This window comes from Schistocerca gregaria, chromosome 7, assembly GCF_023897955.1.
Source record: "Schistocerca gregaria isolate iqSchGreg1 chromosome 7, iqSchGreg1.2, whole genome shotgun sequence".
Lineage (NCBI taxonomy): Eukaryota > Metazoa > Arthropoda > Insecta > Orthoptera > Acrididae > Schistocerca > Schistocerca gregaria.
The window spans coordinates 333,736,611-333,755,512 of record NC_064926.1 but is presented as its reverse complement, the minus strand read 5'-3'; the positions used below and the strand labels follow the sequence as shown (position 1 = coordinate 333,755,512).

Below are 18,902 nucleotides of genomic sequence, written 5' to 3'. Positions count from 1 at the left end.
CCGCCGCCGTCAGTGTCAGCCAGTTTGCCGTGGCATACGGAGCTCCATCGCAGTCTTTAACACTGGTAGCATGCCGCGACAGCGTGGACGTGAACCGTATGTGCAGTTGACGGACTTTGATCGAGGGCGTATAGTGGGCATGCGGGAGGCCGGGTGGACGTACCGCCGAATTGCTCAACACGTGGGGCGTGAGGTCTTCACAGTACATCGATGTTGTCGCCAGTGGTCGGCGGAAGGTGCACGTGCCCGTCGACCTGGGACCGGACCGCAGCGACGCACGGATGCACGCCAAGACCGTAGGATCCTACGCAGTGCCATAGGGGACCGCACCGCCACTTCCCAGCAAATTAGGGACACTGTTGCTCCTGAGGTATCGGCGAGGACCAATCGCAACCGTCTCCATGAAGCTGGGCTACGGTCCCGCACACCGTTAGGCCGTCTTCCGCTCACGCCCCAACATCGTGCAGCCCGCCTCCAGTGGTGTCGCGACAGGCGTGAATGGAGGGACGAATGGAGTCGTGTCGTCTTCAGCGATGAGAGTCGCTTCTGCCTTGGTGCCAATGATGGTCGTATGCGTGTTTGCCGCCGTGCAGGTGAGCGCCACAATCAGCACTGCATACGACCGAGGCACACCCGTCATCATGGTGTGGGGAGCGATCTCCTACACTGGCCGAACACCTCTGGTGATCGTCGAGGGGACACTGAATAGTGCACGGTACATCCAAACCGTCATCGAACCCATCGTTCTACCATTCCTAGACCGGCAAGGGAACTTGCTGTTTCAACAGGACAATGCACGTCCGCATGTATCCCGTGCCACCCAACGTGCTCTAAAAGGTGTAAGTCAACTACCCTGGCCAGCAAGATCTCCAGATCTGTCCCCCATTGAGCATGTTTGGGACTGGATGAAGCGTCGTCTCACGCGATCTGCACGTCCAGCACGAACACTGGTCCAACTGAGGCACCAGGTGGAAAATGGCATGGCAAGCCGTTCCACAGGACTACATCCAGCATCTCTACGATCGTATCCATGGGAGAATAGCAGCCTGCATTGCTGCGAAAGGTGGATATACACTGTACTAGTGCCGACATTGTGCATGCTGTGTTGCCTGTGTCTATGTGCCTGTGGTTCTGTCAGTATGATCATTTGATGTATCTGACCCCAGGAATGTGTCAATAAAGTTTCCCCTTCCTGGGACAATGAATTCACGGTGTTCTTATTTCAATTTCCAGGAGTGTATATGGGCACGTCTCGGAGAGTTACAATGCAGCTTTGCTACCATGAGCCCCATGGTAATTTTGTAAAAATGTAATTTACTTTCTCTAAGACTGCCACTGAGGGGGTTAACTCCAATCGTATACACGACTCATCAGTAGCCAATATCTGTGAAATGGCCTTCGTAGACTACCTGTAATAACGAATACCATTCAATAGATGTTGGCCAGAGATGTGCCATTGTGTATATAATTGGAGTTAAGCCGCTCAACAGCAGTTAAGGCCTGAAGATTGTGCACTGAAGCACTGAAACTTGTAGCCATGTAATAAACAACATCATAAGGACAGCTGTAGGTATTCCATTTTGTTACATAAGTGAATATCCGAAGTCCCTCAAACCTCCAATCAAAAGGATGGACATACAAATCTCGAGAATTCACTCAAAGAGGATTTTGGCGTATTTTGATATCAGATTGACACACTAGTTAATTACATTGATCAATTAAACCACCCTCCCCCTTTTCTCACTTAACGTACTGTGCTGCTAAGTGGTTTGTGACTACCTTTCTAGATAATTTGTCCTTCTGAAAAGCCCTCCAACACTTCCCCCTCCTCCTCCCTCACCCCTATGAAAAAGGGACGCTTTTTAGCACCCTCTCCCCAGCTCTGAGCCTCTTTTCCCTAACAAGGGAAACCCCTCAGCCCTCCCCTTCCTTCAACCACCTTTTTTTTTTTTTTTGGGTCAGCAGTCTTCTGACTGGTTTGATACGGACCGCCATGAATTCCTCTCCTGTGCTAACCTCTTCATCTCAGAGTAGCTCTTGCAACCTACATCCTCTATTATTTGCTGGATTTATTACAATCTCTGTCTTCCCTCTACAGTTTTTGCCTTCTACAGCTCACTCTAGTACCATGGAAGTCATTCCCTCATGTCTTAACAGATGTCCTATCATCCCGTCCCTTCTCCTTATCAGTGATTTCCACATACTCTTTTCCTCTCCATTTGTGCACAGAACCTCCTCATCCCTTACCTTGTCAGTCCACCAAATTTTCAACATTCGTCTGTAGCACCACACGTCAAATGCTTCAATTCCCTTCTGTTCCGATTTTCCAACAATCCACGTTTCACTACCGTACAATGCTGTACTCCAGACGTACATTCTCAGAAATTTCTTCCTCAAATTAAGGAAGATATTTGTAGACTTCTCTTGGCCTGAAACATCCTTTTTGCATTGCTAGTCTGCTTTTGGTGTTCTCTTTACTCCGCCTATCACTCGTTATTTTACTGCCTAGGTAGCAGAATTCCTTAACTTCATCTACTTCGTGACCATCGATCCTGATATTAAGTTTCTCCCTGTTCTCATCGCTACTACTTCTCATTACCAATATCTTTCTTCGATTTACTCTCAGTCCACACTCTGTACTCATTAGACTGTTCATTCCATTCAGCAGATCATGTAATTCTTCTTCACTTTCACTCAGGATAGCAAAGTCATCAGCGAATCGTATCATTGATATCCTTTCACCTTGAATTTTAATTTCACTCCTGAACCTTTCTTTTATTTCCATCATTGCTTCCTCGATGTACAGGTTGAACAGTAGGGGCGAAAGACTACATCCTTGTCATACACCCTTTTTAATATGATCACTTCGTTCTTGGTCGTCCGCTCTTATTATTCCCTCTTATCTGTTGTACATATTGTATAAGACCTGTCTCTCCCTATAGCTTGCCTCTGCTTTTCTCAGAATTTCGAACATCTTGCACCATTCTGCATTGTCGAACACTTTTTCCAGGTCGACAAATCCTATGAACGTGTCTTGATTTTTCTTTAGTCTTGCTTCCATTATTAACTGCAACGTCAGAATTGCCCCGCTCGTGCCTTTACTTTTCCTGAAGCCAAACCGATCGTCATCTAGCGCATTTTCAATTTTCTTTTCCATTCCACCTGGAAATTGGAGGGAAAAAAGTCCAGTCTGTGCTGGAGAGAAAGAATGTCATGGCATTAAATTCAAATCAGTGTCAGTTGACATAATAATCTATTGATCAATTCAGTTTGCATATTGTTTATTTAATCAATTTGCAAGAGTCGGGGCTCCCTCACTAGGGAAAAGCTCGCGTCTGCATCTCCCTGCTCTTACTCCCAATGACTGAAGGACGGTATGTTAGTCGCCATTTTAGGTCACCTGCGGGTGTCAGTCGCCCGGTCGCCACTGGGCAATGGGCAGAGCACAGAGCGCACACATCTGCATAGCACGAAGATTGAAAACCGCCCATTGTCCGAATTACGAATTACAATACTAAATACCACCGACTGCGGACCTGTGATATTCAATACCCGGGAAATTAACTCCGCTGTCTCTCAAGTGGCTGCTTCCTCTTGTAACGCCTGGTCTTGAAACCTGTAGACCAGAGTGGCGTGCCTGCCTCCATGAGAGACTGCCATTTGTTCTTGCATCCCCCAAATAAAGCATCACGTAGCAGCATTCCTTTGATCGGGAAATTCCAGACTCGAAACCTGTCTCTGTATATCTCAAGTCGTTAAGTCCAGTTTGTGCCAACACTTGCATGAATCAAGGTGTCCAGACACACAGTCCGAGGTTTCCATCCCTCCTCAGAAAACTGTGTTACTGTTGGCCAATGCTGGGGACAAACGGAGAGCTGTCACAATTGCTCTATCAAAAATGGAAGGAAGTAGTTCATTTGCACTATCCTATCAAATTAATTGTTTAACAATTTACATGTGACAAACAGGTCAGTCACCACCACCTTACGATGATTATTCTCCATAATAAAACATATTTTCATTGTCTGAGTATCACACATAAACACCTTGCAAATCAAGTAATTAAATTTTCACCACAAATAGAACGTAACATATCCGAGGTCTTCTACTCACCGAATTTGAGAGCGCAGTCACCTTCCTCCATCTCAACGTTCCACCTTACACTAAAGATATCTGCCGAAAAACCATCTGACTGTACACAATCGCGAGCGCAAAGCACGCGCCGTCTGCCAACTGCCAGGGAGCCGAGTTCGCGCAGGCCTGGAGAGGACTGGCCGGCAGCTGTGGCGAGCGGTTCTAGGCGCTTCAGTCCGGAACCATGCAGCTGCTACGGTCGTAGGTTCGAGTCCTGCCTCGGGCATGGATTTGTGTGATGTCCTTAGGTTAGTTACGGTTAAGTAGTTCTAAGCTCTAGGGGACTGACGACCTCAGATGTTAAGTTCCACAGTGCTTAGAGCCATTTGAACCATTTGAGGATTGGAGATCAGCACCTGCATCAGCCACGCTGGCAGTCCTTCGCAGATCTCTGGGTACTCACACGCGGGCTGTACCGGATGCACAGAGGCTGGTAAGACTATCGCTATGACTTCCAAGCAGTGAGCTAATCAATTTTCATCAGGGGAATAATCTTCCATTGCAAGCACTCGCGATATTGAATCTGCTCACACAACGCACACGTCCACTTCTGTCGCCACTCGACCAGCATATTGGTTACTTGAGCATTCAGTCATCCGGTGGGCGCCGTGATCGCCGCCGCTGGGACGTATCCTCCTGGATACGTGCAAGAGCCGACAGTTTGGAGCATTCTTTGTACCCGCTTGTTATGAGAGGCTAAGCCGCGGCTTCCGGTCGGCTGAAGCGTCATGCCTACTCCTACCACTGGCCGCAGCACACTATGAGACAAGCAGTTGTGGCCTAGATGTATAGGTCTACCTGCAATTACACCCCAGACAGAGACTTCCCAATTTGAAAAATCCAGTTTACCCAATCCAAAACGAGGATGTTGTTGTTCAAATGGTTCAAATGGCTCTGAGCACTATGGGACTTAACATCTGAGGTCATCAGTTCCCCGGAACTTAGAACTACTTAAACCTAACTAACCTAAGGACATCACACACATCCATGCCCGAAGTAGGATTCGAACCTGCGATCGTAGCTGTCGCGCGGTTTCGGACAGAAGCGTCTAGAACCTCTCGGCGACCGCGGCCGGCGATGTTTTTGTCGATTAACCTTCTCACATGAAAGGTAGGTTCCTCCCTTTATACAAGTTACTTTCGGATCACACATGCGTTTTCATATCAATGACGTATTGTTACTTGTTGTTAAAATCCAGTACAACAGTATAGCATACCGTGTATTTCCACTAAGTATTCCCTCATCATGGTAAAAAAGAATCTGCTTTTATCAGCATAATATCTATTACATCCTGCACCGTAGCACTAGAATATTAAACTCATTATTGACTCATAACAGTGTTAAGAGCATCCTATCACGGAAAGCTTCCTCATTTTCGAACTCAAAGTAGCCAAATGCCACATCACCTACGGTCTGTTAAGACAGCAGCCGAGAGGAGTTTCAAATATCAGGTTAATTCTACACATCACTTTATAAGTTTGGTAATATGGATGACCTTATTACAATCATTCTTTCTCCCAGTGCAAGTATTAGACTGAAATTTCATTAAAAGATCTTATCTTAATGACTAATTACCACTCCGACGCGCGAACCATATCCATGGTGTGCTCGCCCTCGCTTCCACCCACGTGGCGTCACGTCGTTGATGTGAAACAGATGAACTAATTAATTAAACTGATTATCAGAGTCCCTTTTCATGGCGTGTAATTTTCTTCCCACAGTCGGATGCCACTCGCCACAAAACGCTTACAGACGCTTCTGTGCCGTCTCTGAGGGCTTCCCACAGGCTAGTTGGCCACTTCCTCCGATACGAAAGTGGATGGTAACCGTCGTCAGGTAGCTTTAGATATCCAACTCTTTCTGTCTGCCGATTGGCTTGCCGCGCTAGTGGGAGTAAGTCACAATCCCAGTATACTGCTCCCCAACTAATCGTGATGAAACCTGGGCGCTGTAAGATGCTTCACTTTCTTCTACACCCCCGCGACACCGCCGAACCCTGCCCCCGCGGCCGCCACTGCACTGCAGGCGAATAGCAACCACCGCCGCCACCGGCCAACGTGTAAGAGCCGGCAGACCTGGGTTTCCCTCAGAATACAGCGCTGTTGAAGCATACGTATTGGCTCCCTCCAGATTAGTGGCTGGATGTCTCGAGAACTGAATTGGAACCATTGGAGGGAAGGTGATGTCCTTCTCGAGGAACACTATTGAGATAATTTAGGGAAACAACATTTGAAGTTGACTGTAGAAGGATTCTACTGGCGCCAACATATCTTTCGCGTAAAGACCACGAGGATAAGATACGAGAATTTAGCTCTCATACCGAGGCATACAGTCACGCTGCTTTTTCCTCACTCTATTCGCGAGCGGAATACGAAATAAAATGAGTAGTAGTGGTACGAGATGCCGTCCGACATACACCACATGATGGCTTGCAAAGTAAGCATACGGATGTAGATGTAAATTTAGTCCACCTACTAAGATGTCATTCTTCTCATTTATAGCTGCACAAATCTCGCGGAAAGCAAAGGAGGGAACTTCTGTTGCTAAACGTCGCTCGGTAAAAATCTTCGTATTACACCCATTTTCGCTTTGTAGTCACTTCGCGAAACGTGTGCGAGGGGTTGTAACATGTTTGGCCACAACACTTATAAGAAGGGTTATAGAGCTACCCTCTCAACTCTCACTTCGTCAGAGTATCGCTTACCTGCCATTTTTTCGCTAGTCTTTCAGTCTTCGATACATAGCATTTGACTCCACCTAACTTTAAGAGGTGGCTCCCGTCAAGCCACATACCCATGCTAATTCTCTCGAAATCCCATCACGTTCCAACTGCACTGTTTCCTCAGCTACAAGGCTGTCTAGTCCACCACTCGTCACTGAATAGGTAGAGAGCTATCACAACGAGAAAAATAGCACACTAAGCTACAGGAGGAAAGTCATAAACGTGTAAAGTATACGCGAACTGCACAGAGAAATTCAGAATCTCAACACCTGCAACTCATCGATATAGAACCATTGTCTATAAAAATATCCTTATACGTGTCCTAATCTCCTTTGTAGTATTGCTATGATTGGCACGCTAGAAATACGACAGTGTAATGGTATCAGAGTCTTCGTTGACGGCATAACGTTTCGTGAGAAATACATCGCTTTTTTTTTTCAAATTGAGCAAAACTCCATAATCCGAAAGTATAACAGAAGTTCCAACATACTACTCCGTTAAACGTTCCACATTGGTGCAGCGGCTTCACACCTCCATGCAGAATTCAGAGCTATTTCAGTAGTACTGAGAGATTCGTGATTTAATGAAAGGACTGCTCATTCTTTACTTCCACGTGCTGCTCGATAGTGTACCGCCCCTAAAATTGCTTTTTCTATGGAGCAGAGCTTATTCACATGAGTAGAACGCATGCAAGGCAGACCAGATCAGTGTCAATGTTTCCTCCAGCAACAGCAGTCATCTTAAATTTCGACCCGATTTGTAGCACGACAGTCTCTTGGTAACATACTGACGGGATTTGCGGTCGCTTGCTTCGTGCACCGCCAAATCTTAGTGGATAGATCACACTCCCATTAAAAATCCATGCAGATTTGAGCTTGATACATTTTTCTGCTTTTGCTCACCAGCTTGTCTCTGAATAGTGTTTGAATTGCTTCTCTTAACACTACAGCAAATTATTCCGAACTAGACATGTTATCAGGGCTAATAAGGTAACGTGATGCTGTGTGTGCGCCCTACCATTAACAAATCTGCTATTAAAACTACTGTCATTTATGCCAGATATGAGCATATAAATCCCCTTCTGATACCGTAATTAGAGCCCTGATAACTTTTGATAGCTGTTACAGACATCTGACACCATTGCTTCACTGCATAGGTTGTATTTTCAGCGTAAGCTGATTACATTTGGAAATCAGGATGCCGCTCGATATACACACATCAAAAAGAGGTTTGCTTCACCTCGGTTCCGAGAGTTCCGGAACCTGTACAGAAAATTGGAATAGAGATCAACATAAACATCATTTTCGCCCTTTACAGCGAGACCTTCAGAGGTGGTGGCCCAGATTGCTGTACACACCGGTACCTCTAATACCCAGTACCACGTCCTCTTGCTTTGATCCATGTCTGTATTCGTCGTGGAATACTACCCACAAGTTCATCAAGGCACTGTTGGTCAAGATTGTCCCACTCATCAACGGTGATTCGGTGTAGATCCCTCAGAGTGGTTAGCGGGTCACGTCGTCCATAAACAGCACTTTTCCATCTACCCCAGGCATCTTTGATAGGGTTCATGTCTGGAGAACAAGCTGGTCACTCTAGTCGAGCGATGTCGTTACCCTGAAGGAAGTCATGTGTGGACGTTGGGGGCACGTATTGTCATCCATGAAGAACGGGGACCTCACCAATATGCTGCCGATATGGTTGCACCATCGGTCGGAGGATGGTATTCACGTATTGTACAGCTGTGACGGCGCCTTCCATGACCACCAGCGGCGTACACCGGCCCCACACATAATGCCACCTCAAATCAGCAGAAAACCTCGACCTTGCTGCACTCGCTGGACAGTGTGTCTAAGGTGTTCAGCCTGGCCGGCTTGCCTCCAAACACGTCTCCGACGATTGTCTGGTTGAAGCAGTGTGCGACACGCATCGGTGAAGAGAACGTGATGCCAAACCTCAGCGGTCCATTCGTCATGTTGTTGGGCGTTGTATGGCATCGTGGTTGCAAGGTTGGACCTCGCCATGGACGTCGGGCGTGAATTTTTGCATCATGCAGCCTATTGCGCACAGATTCAGTCGTAGCACGATGTCCTGTGGCTGGAAGAAAAGCATTATTCAGCACGTTGGCGTTGCTGTCAGGGTTCCTCCTAGCCATAATCCATACTTAGCGATCAATCACTGCAGTAGTAGCCCTTGGGCTATCTGAGCGAGGCATGTCATCGACAGTTCCTTTGTCTTTGTATCTCCTCCACGTCCGAAGAACATCGCTTTGGTTCAATACGAGACGCCTGGACACTCCCCTTGTTGAGAGCCCTTCCTGGAACTAAGTAACAATCCAGAGAGGTGGAACCGCGCTATTGACCGTCTAGGCATGGTTGAACTACAGACAACACATGCAGTGTACATCCTTCCTGGTGGAATGACTGGAACTGATCGGCTGTCTGACCCCTCCGTCTAATAGAAGTTGCACATGCATGGTTGTTTACATCTACGCGCGGGTTTAGTGACATCTCTGAACAATCAATAGACTGTGTCTGTGAAACAATATCCACATTCAACTTCTATCTTCAGGAGTTCTGGGAACTGGGGTGATGAAAAACTTTTGTTGTTTTGTGTATATATCTGTTTGCTGCACAGCTTCTCCCACTCTAATTGATCGAGCCCCACCTTCGTACCTCACATTCTTAATTTCCACCATCACTTTGAGGTCAGCTGTTCTCCCGACATAACATGTATAGAACCGTTTCTCGTTAAATGATACGTACTGGAGAACAGTATCATCAGTTAGACAGCTCGACACTATGTTTACCAATCCTTTGAGCCCCCATCTTTTCGAGTTACGTGACAGGTCTGCGAGGCAAAAGTATCATGTCGATATTGCAAGGGTCTTATAGGTTGACATGCTCCATTCGAATATATACGATGTATTTCTCAAGGAAACAAGGGATGGATTGGGGTATGTATGGAAGCATCCAGGAAATTTTTGACGCGAGCTGCGTGTGAGATTGGGATGGATGTGTAATCGATAATGCTGGTGCGATGTACCCACGACAGTGCACTGCAAAGCCGCTTGCATTGTATTTGTATTGGATGTGGGTTGTTCCTAGATGATAGGGTTGTCCGTAAGCAGGCGGGAAACCTGTAGTGGAGGTGGTAGTTGACCCAAACGCAACTAAATCTATTGCACATTAATAGTACTAGTAATCTCGAACACTGTCATCGGAAGCGTTAACTGCCGTAAAGTTCCCAGCAGTAAGCATCTGGAGCGAGCTGAAGTAGAATGCATATATCTTGTTAGGATTAATTTGCTGGAACCGTAAGGGAAGCAATACTATGAACTGACAAGTCGGTGAGCTAAAACAGAAGAGTTCAAATGTGCATGGATTTGTAAGTGGGGTGTGATCCGCCAAGTAAGATTTGATGCTGTAGGAAGCGAGTGAGCCCAGATCCCGTCGGTATGCCAGCAATAGACTGTTACACTACAATTCGCATCGAGATGTGAGAGGAAGTGGTGATAACAAGGGAAATTCCCCGTCTCACCTCCCTCAGACTTAAAGATACGATGGTCCAGTGGATCGCCCGTCTAAAACTGAACACAGATCAGGCATGAAAACAGGAAGAAGCTGTACTGAACAGTGAAAAAAGAAGCGCAATAGAAGCAGTGAACGGTCTAAGCTCAAGATGTGCAACATCGAGCGAATCTGAACAGGCAAGGCCTCATGGTTATGAGGTCACGACATTGACCTGCGAAAGAGAACATCGATTTTCAAATCTCCCTCCTGTCCCATTTAGTTTTTCTCTCTCCACAAATTTAAGAACTTTCCGTCCGGTCATTGACGGGTCTGTTAGCTGTATTCAAGTTTGTGCCTGTTTGCAGCAGCGACGTGTATGGAAGGGACCTCCAGCCGTACGTACCTTCTATTTGATCTACACAGGTGCCACATGTTATGACTCTTTCGTCCCGTTTTGGAAGTTTTCACTCTAATTCATGCGTTGTAACATAGCGCACACCCATTAATTTGTTGTTTTAATTTGCGTGAGAGGTCTATGCGGCATCTCGACTGCTCTCTCTTTTCATCACATTTACTTGCGACAGTGATATATTCTTACTGAATGACTCATATTGTATAACCAGTACTACACAAGGAGAACAGTCACGTCACTGACTGGACGAGAAGTTCATAAGATGACTGCTGTTGCTGGAGGTAACATTGACATTGATTTAATCTGGCCTATACGTATCGGTCAATTGGCTCTCGATGTGCGATAATTGGATATTCAAGAAAGTATTGGGTTTGCTTCTAAATAAATAACTAGGGCCATGCATTAGCGTACTACTCATGATAATCTAGTCTTCTGTAGAAATAATACTGTCTCATGGTCGGTCCACTATCGAAAGGAACGTGGGGGGTAGAAGAACAAGCAATCCTGTGATTAAGTCGCTTATCTCCCCCTACTCTTAAAATATCTCTGAATTATGCCTGGAAGTGAGAGGCTGCTGCACCGATGTAAATCATTGAAGGGATAGTGTACTGGAAGCTCTGTTATACTGTTAGATACGTATTATGGAGTTATGCTCCATTTTAAAAGAAAAAGGTGATTATTTCCCACGGAACGCTATACTATCCACGAAGTCTCTGATACCATTACACTGCCGTATTTCTACCATAGTAATCATAGGAATACTATATAGGAGATTAGGACACGTACAAGGGTACGTTTGTAGACAATCGTTCGTTATCGATGAATTGCAGATGTTATGGTTCTGCATTTCTGTGTATAGCCACGTATATTCTGCATGATTGTGATTCTCCTCCAGTACGTTAGCGTGCTGTTTTTTCCTTGTGATAGTTCTCTACATACTCAGTGACGAGTGAAAAACTGGACAGGCTTCTAATTCATGGAATAGTGCTGTCGTAACGTGCTGTAATGTCGAGAAGAATCGGCATAAGTCCGTGACTTGGTGGACGACATATCTTTCTCATCGAATGCTATATGTTAAACAGTAGAAGATTCGGGAGACCATGAAAGATAAGTGATACTCCGACGAAAGGGAGTTGAGAGGTGAGCTCTCTACAGCTACTTTTAAGTGTTGTGTCCAAATATATTACAACCTCTCGCGTACATCCCGCGAAATAACCGCAGTGAGGAAACTGGGTCTACTACGGAGATTTTTACCGAGAGACCATCACCAGCAAAAATTCCATCTTTTGCTTCGTCGATAAATAAGAAACAACATTCTTCCGTGACTTTTGCATCGTACGTTGTATGGCGGAGAAAAGCTACTACTACTAGTAGTCATTTCCACTGCTGTTCCACTCGCAAATAGAACGAAGGAAAAAAAAGACATCCTCTATTCCTCAGTATGAGTGCTGATTTCTCGTATCTTATCTTTGTGGTCCTTACGCGAAATGTATACTGGCGTCAATAAAGTCCTTCTGCAGTCAGATTCAAACGTCGGTTCTCTAAATTTTCTCAGTAGTGATCCTTGATAAGAATATCACCTTCCTTTATGAGATTTCCATTTGAGTTTTTGAGACATCCAGCCACTAATTTGACAAGAGTCAATGGGGATGATTCTACAGGGCCATATTCTGACGGAAACCCAGGTCTGCAGACTCAAACACGTTTGGCGGTGGCGACGGTATTTGCTGTTAGCCTGCAGGTTGGTGGCGGCGGCGGAGGCGGGACCGGGGGCGTCGTGGGGGTGGAGAAGAGAGTGAAGAATCCTACAGCTCCCGTAGGAGCTCAGCAGGATTACTTCCTGAACAGTACATCGGAATTATAACTAACTTGCTTTCACCAGCGTAATGAGGTAGCTGACAGACAGAATGAGTTTAGTGATGGATATCTTCAGCTACTTGACGACGGTTGCCAATCGTTTTAGCATCGGAGGAAGAGACTACCTAGCGCGTGGGAAGCCCCCAAAGAGGTCACTGAAGCGACTGTAAGGACGACCTGCCGAGTATAATCTGACTGCGGTAAAAAAAAAAAAAAATTACTCACCACGCGAAAGAACTCGCATGTTCACTTTCATTAATCAATCCATTTGATATCAATGCCACACAGCCAGGTGGGTAGAAGCGATGGCGAGAGTACCACGGATATAATTCGCGAGTAGTCACTCGTTTTTCGTTGTGATGAGATCTTTTGAGAGAGTTCGAAAGTTGGGAGGCATCCTGTGACAGAGGCAGAACATGCTCTTAGCTGTCTGTCATGGGCCAAAAATGAGTTGAATATTTTAATCCTGTGGTGCAAGACGTAACAGATATGAAGGTGATAACAACATACTTTTTTCACATGATTAGAGAATACTTAGAAGAAAAATAGCCTATGCCATTCTGTTGTTCAGTATTTGCACAACCAGTAACGATACGTTAGTGAAATTAAAATGTGTATATGCTTCAATCTCTTTTGTCTCCTAAAATAACTCATATAAAAGGCAGGAATCTATACTCCATTTTTGGATTGAGTAAAATAGATTTTTTAAATAGGGGAGTCTATGTCAAGGGTGGAATTGCAGTTAGGACCATATGTCCAACAACACAGGACATCAAACACCCTCCTGCTTCGATAGTGTCGAGCTACGTCTCGTCGAAGTCAGGGTCACTTTGTATAATGGGGATGAAATCATACTCCTAAACCTTCACGTTCCTTTCGGCAGTCACTGTGTCATCGAGGAATATCGCACCGATTTTTCCGTGACTGCACATTGCACACCACACAGTCGCACATTGAGGGTAAAGAGACATCCCGATCGCAAAATGCAGGTTCTCTGTCCCACAAATTCGTCAATTTTTCTATTGACCAACCCACCCAAATGAAAGTTGGCTTCGTCGCTAACCCAAAACCATGCAGCGCATACTACACACCTGGAAATTGAAATACACCGTGAATTCATTGTCCCAGGAAGGGGAAACTTTATTGACACATTCCTGGGGTCAGATACATCACATGATCACACCGACAGAACCACATGCACATAGACACAGTCAACAGAGCATGCACAATGTCGGCACTAGTACAGTGTATATCCACCTTTCGCAGCAATGCAGGCTGCTATTCTCCCATGGAGACGATCGTAGAGATGCTGGATGTAGTCCTGTGGAACGGTTTGCCATGCCATTTCCACCTGGCGCCTCAGTTGGACCAGCGTTCGTGCTGGACGTGCAGACCGCGTGAGACGACCCTTCATCCAGTCCCAAACATGCTCAATGGGGGACAGATCCGGAGATCTTGCTGGCCAGGGTAGTTGACTTGCACCTTCAGGAGCACGTTGGGTGGCACGGGATACATGCGGACGTGCATTGTCCTGTTGGAACAGCAAGTTCCCTTGCCGGTCTAGGAATGGTAGAACGATGGGTTCGATGACGGTTTGGATGTACCGTGCACTATTCAGTGTCCCCTCGACGATCACCAGAGGTGTACGGCCAGTGTAGGAGATCGCTCCCCACAGCATGATGCCGGGTGTTGGCCCTGTGTGCCTCGGTCGTATGCAGTCCTGATTGTGGCGCTCACCTGCACAGCGCCAAACACGCATAAGACCATCATTGGCACCAACGCAGAAGCGACTCTCATCGCTGAAGACGACACGTCTCCATTCGTCCCTGCATTCACGCCTGTCGCGACACCACTGGAGGCGGGCTGCACGATGTTGGGGCGTGAGCGGAAGACGGCCTAACGGTGTGAGGGACCGTAGCCCATCCTCATAGAGACGCTTGCGAATGGTCCTCGCCGATACCCCAGGAGCAACAGTGTCCCTAATTTGCTGGGAAGTGGCGGTGCGGTCCCCTACGGCACTGCGTAGGATCCTACGGTCTTGGCGTGGATCCGTGCGTCGCTGCGGTCCGGTCCCAGGTCGACGGGCACATGCACCTGCCGCCGACCACTGGTGACAACATCGATGTACTGTGGAGACCTCACGCCCCACGTGTTGAGCTATTCGGCGGTACGTCCACCCGGCCTCCCGCATGCCCACTATACGCCCTCGCTCAAAGTCCGTCAACTGCACATACGGTTCACGTCCACGCTGTCGCGGCATGCTACCAGTGTTAAAGACTGCGATGGAGCTCCGTATGCCACGGCAAACTGGCTGACACTGACGGCGGCGGTGCACAAATGCTGCGCAGCTAGCGCCATTCGACGGCCAACACCGCGGTTGCTGGTGTGTCCGCTGTGCCGTGCGTGTGATCATTGCTTGTACAGCCCTCTCGCAGTGTCCGGAGCAAGTATGGTGGGTCTGACACTCCGGTGTCAATGTGTTCTTTTTTCCATTTCCAGGAGTGTAATTCCCACCGTGCTCCGTGGCACACAGTGTAGTTTGAACATCCTAACGCAAACCGTTCAGAAGTTATTACGAATTTATTTCATATAGGTCAATAATTTCCAACCAGTAAAATCACCTGCATTACAGGATACGGTAAGATGATGTAAAATGACGGCTCTCTGTGTCACCCAAATTAGTAAGTTTCAAAATGTTTGTTAAAGGCATTACAATGTTAGATTCATACTGTACAACAACATTATCTCTGTTATAACTAGTTATACAACAATAAATAGGAATCTAGTCTGATAAAGATTCAAATTACACTTTCAATTAATGCTGCAGGTAATAACTGAGAGGAGGAAACAGAGACAACGCAGTGCATTCAACGTACGTGCACTAAGCCAAGACGACACAGGTAACTGATTTCGTATTAACAGAGGGGCCTTCATCCTATAAGAAAAATATGTATTTGTGGTAAAAATTCCGAATTTGTCTGCTGCAGGTGTGAAGAATCGCGTCGCTTTCTTGGATTTACTACTGGATATGTCCATGAATGGGGAAAATCTTGACGACGCTGATATCCAGGAGGAAGTTGACACTTTCATGTTCGAGGTAAGCAGAAAAAAAGCTGTCGTCTGCAATTTTGATACCACCGTCGTTGGTTTCCCACTAATTTGACATTGACTGTTGGTCATATTTTTATACTGCAGTTACGTTCCACTGATTAAATTACCTCGTTTATGATGTTCTAATCAACCTAACTAAACTTCCCGAGGTACTGCAGCCCACATATTATTCGGTGTATATCCTAAAAAGACTGTAAGTTCATCACCGCCCATAAAGACGCTAGTTACCCGTCGCTCTCTTGTTAAGGTAACATACCCAGAATTGTCGATTACGAAATAAAAAAAAAGAGAGGTAACCCGAAAATTGAAATACTTTCAGCAATTGCTTACTGTCTTACTTCAATGTGAGATGCTTCTAATAGTTTCCACAACGAAACTTTGTCCTGAAACCTGAGAGAAAATGGAAAGATACCCGAGAACTCGAATCAGTAACAGATGCCAAAGTAAGTAACTTAGAAGCAGATATCCTCAGAGTAATGAAGCAAATAAAATCACTTTAACAAGCAGGTCTTTCAGTCCATACAGTATACCAGTTAGGTTCCTTTCAGAGGATGCTGATGCAAAAACTTAATTCTTACTTAACAAGCATATACCACGGCTCGCTCGACGATGTATCCGTGTCCAAAGACTTGAAAGTTGCACAAGTCACACGAATATTCACAAAAAGGCGATAGAAGTAATCCACTAAATTAAAGGCCCGTTTCATGAACGTCGATATGCAACAGTGTCAACATGGATTTAGAAAATATCGTTCCTGTGAAACACAACTAGCACTTTACACACATGAAATGTTGAGTGCTATTGACAAGGAATTTCAAACTGATTCCGTATTTCTAGATTTCCAGGAGGCTTTTGACACTGTACCTCACAAGCGGATTGTAATCAGTGGAATGGAATTTCGTCTTAGTTATGCGACAGCATTTGTGATTTCCTGTCATAGATCACAGTCCGTAGTAACTGACGGAAACTCATCGAGTAAAACCGAAATAATTTCTCGAATTCCCCAAGGTAGTGTTGTAGGCCCTCTTCTGTTCCTTATTAACATAACCGATTTGGGAGGCAATCTGAGCTGCCGTCCTAGGTTGTGCGCAGATGATACTGTCGTTCAGCGTCAAGTAAAGCCATTATAAGATCAAAAAAATTGTAAAACTATGTAGAAAACAGATCTGTATGGTGCGAAAATTGGCAACTGACACTAAATAGTGAAAATCGTGAGATCATCGACATGAGTGCTAAAAGGAATCCGTTAAACTTCGTTTACACAATAAATGAATCAAATGTAAAGGCCGTAAATTCGATTAAATACCTAGGAATTACAAATACGAACAACTTAAATGGGAAAGAACGCACATAAAATGTTGATGGGGAAGGCGAATCAAAGACTGCGATTTATAAGCAGAACACTCAGAAGATGCAACAGATTTATTAAAGATACTACCTTTACTAAACTTTCCCGTCCTACTTTAGAGCACTGCTGAGCGATGTGGGATCCTTACCAAATAGGACTAACGGAGAACACCGAGAAAAGTCAAAGAAGTGCAGCACGATTTGTGCTATCGATAAATAACGAAGAGAGTCTCACGGAAATGATACAGGATTTGCGGTGGACATCATTAAAACAAAAGCGTTTCTCGTTGTGGTGGTATCATCACACGAAATTTCAGTGACCAACTTTCTCCTCCGAAGGGGAAAATATTTTGTTGAGGCCGACTTACTTAGGGAGAAACGACTATCTTTGTAAAATAAGGGAAGTCTGAGTTCGCACAGGAAGATACGTGTTCGTTGTGTCCGCGCACTGTTCAGGAGTGGAATAATAGGGAATTATTGTGAAGGTCGTTCGATGAACCGTCTGCCAAGCACTTACGTGCGATTTGGAGAGTATCGATGGAGATGTTATTTACTCGCCAAATTTCGACAGTGAGAATACCTTTTGCAGTTGGGTCAGGAGATCATATTCCGCATCGATTGGTATGGGGTGATGGCGATTTGTCGACTTCGGCTATAGAGAACAGTATAACTCACGTCTTAAAGATAAAGGCATTATAGTCTATACTCTACCAGCGGGATACATGTGACTGACATGAATTTTATGGTGCAAGATAGTTATCTGGTACTGCTTAAATAATTACGTTGAAAGAACTGTACATGACGTCTGACTGATTATTTAGTGCAGTGCACTATTACCATATTTATCTAAAATTTTCTTCTCGAAAGCTGTGAAGAACTTGGAATAAAATTGCCAGCGGAACTCCTATTCACTGTGAATGAAGGTGCCGTAATAGTTGATAATGGAAGAATGTGCAGTATAGGTAGTCTAAATTTGGAACTGCTACGAAAAAATGAACTTAAAAATAGAAGTGGAAAAAACTAATATAGTAAGTAAATTAAAATGAGCCACTGACATAAAGATTGAAGGAAATATTATAGAAAAAGATTAATTTTCTTATTTAAGCGATATTAAAGGTTAAAGGACCGATGATGCAACTGCTTAAGACTGTCCTGTACGCACATCACACTAATGATTAGTGCAAAAATGCAACGGACTGATAATGAACACACAAACACAACTTACTTATAATGAATATGCATTTGACTATAATGAATATCTACATGTAACGGATAACATTTCTGACTACGTTAATGACACCCTACCGTATGCTCTGTCGTTCTGTATCAAGTCAAGCTTTCCTCTAGCAGTCCTGCCGAGTTAACGGAGAACTCTCATTTACCTGTGATCTTGATTGCAGCGCGCTACATACTGGAACAAACCTCTGAAAAAAGTGATGTAGAGTTATGCTTTGTAGCCGGTAATCTTGCAAAAGAATAACTTGCTCCTGATGACTTAAGAATATTTTTGCATCTTCTAGTGCAAAGTATCTGGTACTAGTTCTCTGGACATGATAGCTCAATATTCCGAGAGAAGGTCTGAATTAATAGAAAATGGGTTCTTAGCTCCGGATATAGGTAGCATGTGTTTAACAGCTACAGGTTAATAAAATACAATACAAGGAAAGTATGAGTGCGTAATACGCGAGCTACAAAATTTATACTAAAAATATTTTAAACCAAAGGCACAAGCGTTCAGAACAAGTCACATATTGTTCGCCCCAGAACAAAGCATTCACCACCAAGGGAAATCTCTAGCCACAATTGA

At 45.1% G+C, this 18,902-nt stretch overlaps 1 protein-coding gene across 1 annotated transcript in view; it reads left to right on the top strand.

Annotated features, from left to right (window-relative positions):
* The window catches only part of LOC126281314 (cytochrome P450 4C1-like), a 146,548-nt gene that overhangs the window by 64,828 nt on the left and 62,818 nt on the right, over positions 1-18,902 (top strand). The window contains exons 7-8 of the mRNA XM_049980160.1: positions 15,465-15,537; positions 15,625-15,734. Coding sequence (XP_049836117.1) covers positions 15,465-15,537; positions 15,625-15,734 — 183 coding nt within the window. The remainder of the gene's footprint in view (positions 1-15,464; positions 15,538-15,624; positions 15,735-18,902) is intronic.